General features: G+C 36.6%; 1 protein-coding gene across 1 annotated transcript in view; it reads left to right on the top strand.

Annotated features, from left to right (window-relative positions):
* Positions 1 to 5,179: 5,179 nt before the first annotated feature.
* drd3 (dopamine receptor D3) overlaps positions 5,180 to 8,845 on the top strand; it is a 31,183-nt gene continuing 27,517 nt past the window's right edge. Inside the window, exon 1 of the mRNA XM_062027634.1 lies at positions 5,180 to 5,461. Within this exon, the coding sequence (XP_061883618.1) occupies positions 5,180 to 5,461 (282 nt within the window). The remainder of the gene's footprint in view (positions 5,462 to 8,845) is intronic.

The raw sequence follows: 8,845 nt of genomic DNA, 5'->3' as shown, positions 1-8,845 counted from the left end.
ATTGCTCCTCCTACCAGTTATTCATTATAACTGCCACTTTGCTTATCAGAAATAATAGAAAGACTGCACATAGGCCACACATGATTGCTCATGCACTAGCACATGCATACTGTCATACAGTATAATTAATGTGGTAGCTCCTCCCACCAGTTATTAATGATAACCGCCATCTTGCTTATCGGGAATAACAGAAAGACTGCACATAGGCCACACATGATTGCTCATGCACTAGCACATGCATAATGTCATACAGTATAATTAATGTGGTTGCTCCTCCCACCAGTTATTAATGATAACCGCCATCTTGCTTATTGGGAATAACAGAAAGACTGCACATAGGCCATACATGATTGCTCATGCACTAGCATGTGCATAGTGTCATATAGTGAATATGGTCGCTGCTCCTACCAGTTATTCATTATAACTGCCACTTTGCTTATCAGAAATAATAGAAAGACAGGACATAGGGCACACATGATTGCTCATTCACTACCACATGCATAGTGTCATATAGTATAAATAATATAGTTGCTCCTCCCACCAGTTATTAATGATAACCACCATCTTGCTTATCAGAAATAATAGAAAGACAGGACATAGGCCACACATGATTGCTCATGCACTAGCACACACATGTAGAGTGTCATATAGTCAATATGATCGCTCCTCCCACCAGTTATTGATGATAACTGCCACTTTGCTTATTAGAAATAATAGAAAAACAGGACATAGGCCACACATGATTGCTCATAGACTAGCACATGCATAGTGCCATACAGTATAATTAATGTGGTTGCTCCTCCCACCAGTTATTAATGATAACCACCATCTTGCTTATCAGAAATAATAGAAAGACTGCACATAGGCCACACATGATTGCTCATGCACTAGCACATGTATAGTGTCGTATAGTGAATATGATTGCTCCTCCTACCAGTTATTCATTATAACTGCCACTTTGCTTATCAGAAATAATAGAAAGACTGCACATAGGCCACACATGATTGCTCATGCACTAGCACATGCATACTGTCATACAGTATAATTAATGTGGTAGCTCCTCCCACCAGTTATTAATGATAACCGCCATCTTGCTTATCGGGAATAACAGAAAGACTGCACATAGGCCACACATGATTGCTCATGCACTAGCACATGCATAATGTCATACAGTATAATTAATGTGGTTGCTCCTCCCACCAGTTATTAATGATAACCGCCATCTTGCTTATCAGAAATAATAGAAAGACTGCACATAGGCCACACATGATTGCTCATGCACTAGCACATGTATAGTGTCGTATAGTGAATATGATTGCTCCTCCTACCAGTTATTCATTATAACTGCCACTTTGCTTATCAGAAATAATAGAAAGACTGCACATAGGCCACACATGATTGCTCATGCACTAGCACATGCATACTGTCATACAGTATAATTAATGTGGTAGCTCCTCCCACCAGTTATTAATGATAACCGCCATCTTGCTTATCGGGAATAACAGAAAGACTGCACATAGGCCACACATGATTGCTCATGCACTAGCACATGCATAATGTCATACAGTATAATTAATGTGGTTGCTCCTCCCACCAGTTATTAATGATAACCGCCATCTTGCTTATTGGGAATAACAGAAAGACTGCACATAGGCCATACATGATTGCTCATGCACTAGCATGTGCATAGTGTCATATAGTGAATATGGTCGCTGCTCCTACCAGTTATTCATTATAACTGCCACTTTGCTTATCAGAAATAATAGAAAGACAGGACATAGGGCACACATGATTGCTCATTCACTACCACATGCATAGTGTCATATAGTATAAATAATATAGTTGCTCCTCCCACCAGTTATTAATGATAACCACCATCTTGCTTATCAGAAATAATAGAAAGACAGGACATAGGCCACACATGATTGCTCATGCACTAGCACACACATGTAGAGTGTCATATAGTCAATATGATCGCTCCTCCCACCAGTTATTGATGATAACTGCCACTTTGCTTATTAGAAATAATAGAAAAACAGGACATAGGCCACACATGATTGCTCATAGACTAGCACATGCATAGTGCCATACAGTATAATTAATGTGGTTGCTCCTCCCACCAGTTATTAATGATAACCACCATCTTGCTTATCAGAAATAATAGAAAGACTGCACATAGGCCACACATGATTGCTCATGCACTAGCACATGTATAGTGTCGTATAGTGAATATGATTGCTCCTCCTACCAGTTATTCATTATAACTGCCACTTTGCTTATCAGAAATAATAGAAAGACTGCACATAGGCCACACATGATTGCTCATGCACTAGCACATGCATACTGTCATACAGTATAATTAATGTGGTAGCTCCTCCCACCAGTTATTAATGATAACCGCCATCTTGCTTATCGGGAATAACAGAAAGACTGCACATAGGCCACACATGATTGCTCATGCACTAGCACATGCATAATGTCTTACAGTATAATTAATGTGGTTGCTCCTCCCACCAGTTATTAATGATAACCGCCATCTTGCTTATCGGGAATAACAAAAAGACTGCACATAGGCCACACATGATTGCTCATGCACTAGCACATGCATAATGTCATACAGTATAATTAATGTGGTTGCTCCTCCCACCAGTTATTAATGATAACCGCCATCTTGCTTATCGGGAATAACAGAAAGACTGCACATAGGCCACACATGATTGCTCATGCACTAGCACATGCATAGTGTCATATAGTGAATATGGTCGCTGCTCCTACCAGTTATTCATTATAACTGCCACTTTGCTTATCAGAAATAATAGAAAGACAGGACATAGGGCACACATGATTGCTCATTCACTAGCACATGCATAGTGTCATATAGTATAAATAATGTGGTTGCTCCTCCCACCAGTTATTAATGATAACCACCATCTTGCTTATCAGAAATAATAGAAAGACAGGACATAGGCCACACATGATTGCTCATGCACTAGCACACACATGTAGAGTGTCATATAGTCAATATGATCGCTCCTCCTACCAGTTATTGATGATAACCGCCACTTTGCTTATTAGAAATAATAGAAAAACAGGACATAGGCCACACATGATTGCTCATAGACCAGCACATGCATAGTGTCATATAGTATAATTAATGTGGTTGCTCCTCCCACCAGTTATTAATGATAACCACCATCTTGCTTATCAGAAATAATAGAAAGACTGCACATAGGCCACACATGATTGCTCATGCACTAGCACATGTATAGTGTCGTATAGTGAATATGATTGCTCCTCCCACCAGTTATTAATGATAACCGCCATCTTGCTTATTGGGAATAACAGAAAGACTGCACATAGGCCACACATGATTGCTCATGCACTAGCACATGCATAATATCATACAGTATAATTAATGTGGTTGCTCCTCCCACCAGTTATTAATGATAACCGCCATCTTGCTTATCGGGAATAACAGAAAGACTGCACATAGGCCATACATGATTGCTCATGCACTAGCACATGCATAGTGTCATATGGTGAATATGGTCGCTGCTCCTACCAGTTATTCATTATAACTGCCACTTTGCTTATCAGAAATAATAGAAAGACAGGACATAGGGCACACATGATTGCTCATTCACTAGCCCATGCATAGTGTCATATAGTATAAATAATATGGTTGCTCCTCCCACCAGTTATTAATGATAACCACCATCTTGCTTATCAGAAATAATAGAAAGACAGGACATAGGCCACACATGATTGCTCATGCACTAGCACACACATGTAGAGTGTCATATAGTCAATATGATCGCTCCTCCTACCAGTTATTGATGATAACTGCCACTTTGCTTATTAGAAATAATAGAAAAACAGGACATAGGCCACACATGATTGCTCATAGACTAGCACATGCATAGTGCCATACAGTATAATTAATGTGGTTGCTCCTCCCACCAGTTATTAATGATAACCACCATCTTGCTTATCAGAAATAATAGAAAGACTGCACATAGGCCACACATGATTGCTCATGCACTAGCACATGTATAGTGTCGTATAGTGAATATGATTGCTCCTCCTACCAGTTATTCATTATAACTGCCACTTTGCTTATCAGAAATAATAGAAAGACTGCACATAGGCCACACATGATTGCTCATGCACTAGCACATGCATACTGTCATACAGTATAATTAATGTGGTAGCTCCTCCCACCAGTTATTAATGATAACCGCCATCTTGCTTATCGGGAATAACAGAAAGACTGCACATAGGCCACACATGATTGCTCATGCACTAGCACATGCATAATGTCATACAGTATAATTAATGTGGTTGCTCTTCCCACCAGTTATTAATGATAACCGCCATCTTGCTTATCGGGAATAACAGAAAGACTGCACATAGGCCACACATGATTGCTCATGCACTAGCACATGCATAGTGTCATATAGTGAATATGGTCGCTGCTCCTACCAGTTATTCATTATAACTGCCACTTTGCTTATCAGAAATAATAGAAAGACAGGACATAGGGCACACATGATTGCTCATGCACTAGCACACACATGTAGAGTGTCATATAGTCAATATGATCGCTCCTCCTACCAGTTATTGATGATAACTGCCACTTTGCTTATTAGAAATAATAGAAAAACAGGACATAGGCCACACATGATTGCTCATAGACTAACACATGCATAGTGTCATATAGTATAATTAATGTGGTTGCTCCTCCCACCAGTTATTAATGATAACCACCATCTTGCTTATCAGAAATAATAGAAAGACAGGACATGGGCTACACATGATTGCTCATGCACTAGCACATGCATAGTGTCATACAGTATAATTAATGTGGTTGCTCCTCCCACCGGTTATTAATGTTAACCACCATCTTGCTTATCAGAAATAATAGAAAGACAGGACATGGGCCACACATGATTGCTCATGCACTAGCACTTGCAAAGTGTCATACGATTTGATCACTCCTCCCACCAGTTATTAACAAGACCTGCCACCTTTCATAGTGTAAATCAACAAGATTGGGCACAATGCAGAAAATGAAAGTCCACTTTTGTGCCGCCACCTTTCATCCCCGAAAGCAATCAGGCTGCAGGAGATGTTAGTCCGACGTCTAACTAATGATTCATTTTCCCTCCCCAGGTCTGCGATGCTTGGATGGAACACATCGGAGCGTCAGAGCTGGGACGAGCGCAACGAGAGCGTGGTGGCGGTGGCGGAGGACGGCCGGCGGGGCGAGGGCGAGCGGCACTACGCCGCCATGTTGTACTCGCTGCTCATCCTGGCCATGGTGTCGGGCAACGTGCTGGTGTGCCTGGCCGTGCTGAGGGAGCGCTCCCTGCAGACCACCACCAACTACCTGGTGGTCAGCCTGGCTGTGGCCGACCTGCTGGTGGCCTCGCTGGTCATGCCCTGGGCCGTCTACCTGGAGGTGAGCCAGGTGCTGCACCTCTGCTCTGTATTCAATATGAAGACTACGCTGACTTTGAAAAGATGTCAGAAGCCCGTTGTTTAACTCGGAGTACATCGCTGCTATCTGCATATTTATTCTTCATGTAAAGGACGTAGGACTCTGGAACAGATTCAGTCCATATTCCATTATTTAGTTTAGGACCAAGAAAAATGTCCATTAAGCCTTTTTGTTCCTCGGTAAAGTGGTGAGGAGCGCTGCTGGCAGGACGAGACAGAGCGGATCCCAGAGGGTTAGTCCACTCCAGGTTTATGTGGAATAAGATGCCGCCTAAAAGTCAGCACCATGCAACATTTGTCCCTCCATGCACACCGTTCTAACAATAATAATAATCATTATTATTATCATTATTGTTATTCATATTATCTAACAATAATAATCATTATTTAGGACTTAATAGGACTTAATATTAATCTCACGTTGAAAAGAGAACTAAAAATAATCTCATGTTGAAAAGAGAACTAATAATTAATCTCATGTTTGAAAGAGGACTAATTAATATTCTCACCTTGAAAAGAGGACCAAATATTAATCACACGTTGAAAAGAGGACTAAGAATAATCTCACGTTGAAAACAGAACTAATAATTAATGTCATGTTGGAAAGACGACTAATTAATATTCTCAGGTTGAAAAGAAGACTAATTATTAATCTCACGTTGAAAAGAGGACTAATTATCAATCTCACGTTAAAAAGAGGATTTATTCTTAATCTCACGTTGAAAAGAGGTCTCATTAAATATATCATATTAAAAATAAAAGTAAATATTATCCTCATGTTGAAAAGAGGACTAAATATTATTCTCACGTTGAAAAGAGGACTAAATATATTATCACGTTGAAAAGAGGACTAATTGTTAATCTCATGTTGAAAAGAGGGCTAAACATAATCTCATGTTAAAAAGAGGACTAAATATTAAATCTCACATTGAAAAGAGGACTAAATATTAATTTCACATTGAAAAGAGGACTAAATATTATTCTCACGTTGAAAAAATAGACTAAATATTAATCTCATGTTGAAAAGAGGACTAAAATTATATCACGTTGAAAAGAGGATTAAATTTTATTCTCACGTTGAAAAGAGGACTAAATATTATTCTCACTTTGAAAAGAGGACTAAATATTAATTACACGTTGAAAAGAGGACTATATATTATTCTCACGTTGAAAAGAGGACTAAATATTATTCTCACGTTGAAAAGAGGACTAAATATTAATCTCGCGTTGAAAAGAGGACTAAATATTATTCTGAGGTTGAAAAGAGGACTAAATATTATTCTCACATTGAAAAGAGGACTAAATATTAATTTCACGTTGAAAAGAGGACAAAATATTATTCTCACGTTGAAAAGAGGACTAAATATTAATCTCACGTTGAAAAAAGGACTCAAATAATTTCATGTTAAAAAGAGGACTAGATATATTAATCTCATGTTGAAAAGATGAGTAAATATTATTCTCATGTTGAAAAGAGGACTAAACATGAATCTCACGTTGAAAAGAGGACTAAAAATAATCTCACGTTGAAAAGAGGACTAAATATTAATCTCACGTTGAAAAGAGAACTAAAAATAATCTCATGTTGAAAAGAGAACTAATAATTAATCTCATGTTTGAAAGAGGACTAATTAATATTCTCACCTTGAAAAGAGGACCAAATATTAATCACACGTTGAAAAAAGGACTAAGAATAATCTCACGTTGAAAACAGAATTAATAATTAATGTCATGTTGGAAAGACGACTAATTAATATTCTCAGGTTGAAAAGAAGACTAATTATTAATCTCATGTTGAAAAGAGGACTAATTATCAATCTCACGTTAAAAAGAGGATTTATTCTTAATCTCACGTTGAAAAGAGGTCTCATTAAATATATCATATTAAAAATAAAAGTAAATATTATCCTCATGTTGAAAAGAGGACTAAATATTATTCTCACGTTGAAAAGAGGACTAAATATATTATCACGTTGAAAAGAGGACTAATTGTTAATCTCATGTTGAAAAGAGGGCTAAACATAATCTCATGTTAAAAAGAGGACTAAATATTAAATCTCACATTGAAAAGAGGACTAAATATTAATTTCACATTGAAAAGAGGACTAAATATTATTCTCACGTTGAAAAAATAGACTAAATATTAATCTCATGTTGAAAAGAGGACTAAAATTATATCACGTTGAAAAGAGGATTAAATTTTATTCTCACGTTGAAAAGAGGACTAAATATTATTCTCACTTTGAAAAGAGGACTAAATATTAATTACACGTTGAAAAGAGGACTATATATTATTCTCACGTTGAAAAGAGGACTAAATATTATTCTCACGTTGAAAAGAGGACTAAATATTAATCTCGCGTTGAAAAGAGGACTAAATATTATTCTGAGGTTGAAAAGAGGACTAAATATTATTCTCACATTGAAAAGAGGACTAAATATTAATTTCACGTTGAAAAGAGGACAAAATATTATTCTCACGTTGAAAAGAGGACTAAATATTAATCTCACGTTGAAAAAAGGACTCAAATAATTTCATGTTAAAAAGAGGACTAAATATATTAATCTCATGTTGAAAAGAGGAGTAAATATTATTCTCATGTTGAAAAGAGGACTAAACATGAATCTCACGTTGAAAAGAGGACTAAAAATAATCTCACGTTGAAAAGAGGACTAAATATTAATCTCATGTTGAAAAGAGGACTAAAAATAATATGTTGAAAAGAGGACTAAATATTAATCTCACATTGAAAAGAGGACTAAAAATAATCTCATGTTGAAAAGAGGACTAAATATTAATCTCACGTTGAAAAAAAGGACTAAAATAATGTCATGTTAAAAAGAGGACTAAATATTAATCTCACGTTGAAAAGAGAACTAAATATTATTCTCACATTGAAAAGAAGACTAAATATGAATCTCACGTTGAAAAGAGGACTAAAAATAATCTCATGTTGAAAAGAGAACTAATAATTAATCTCATGTTCGAAAGAGGACTAATTAATATTCTCACCTTGAAAAGAGGACCAAATATTAATCACACGTTGAAAAAAGGACTAAGAATAATCTCACGTTGAAAACAGATCTAATAATTAATGTCATGTTGGAAAGACGACTAATTAATATTCTCAGGTTGAAAAGAAGACTAATTATTAATCTCATGTTGAAAAGGGGACTAATTATCAATCTCACGTTAAAAAGAGGATTTATTCTTAATCTCACGTTGAAAAGAGGTCTCATTAAATATATCATATTAAAAATAAAAGTAAATATTATTCTCATGTTGAAAAGAGGACTAAATATTATTATCATGTTGAAAAGAGGACTAAATATTATTCTCACGTTG

Source organism: Entelurus aequoreus, linkage group LG19 (assembly GCF_033978785.1).
Source record: "Entelurus aequoreus isolate RoL-2023_Sb linkage group LG19, RoL_Eaeq_v1.1, whole genome shotgun sequence".
Taxonomy (NCBI): domain Eukaryota; kingdom Metazoa; phylum Chordata; class Actinopteri; order Syngnathiformes; family Syngnathidae; genus Entelurus; species Entelurus aequoreus.
Note: the sequence above shows the minus strand (reverse complement) of the source record. Positions and strands in the feature narration are given on the sequence as shown.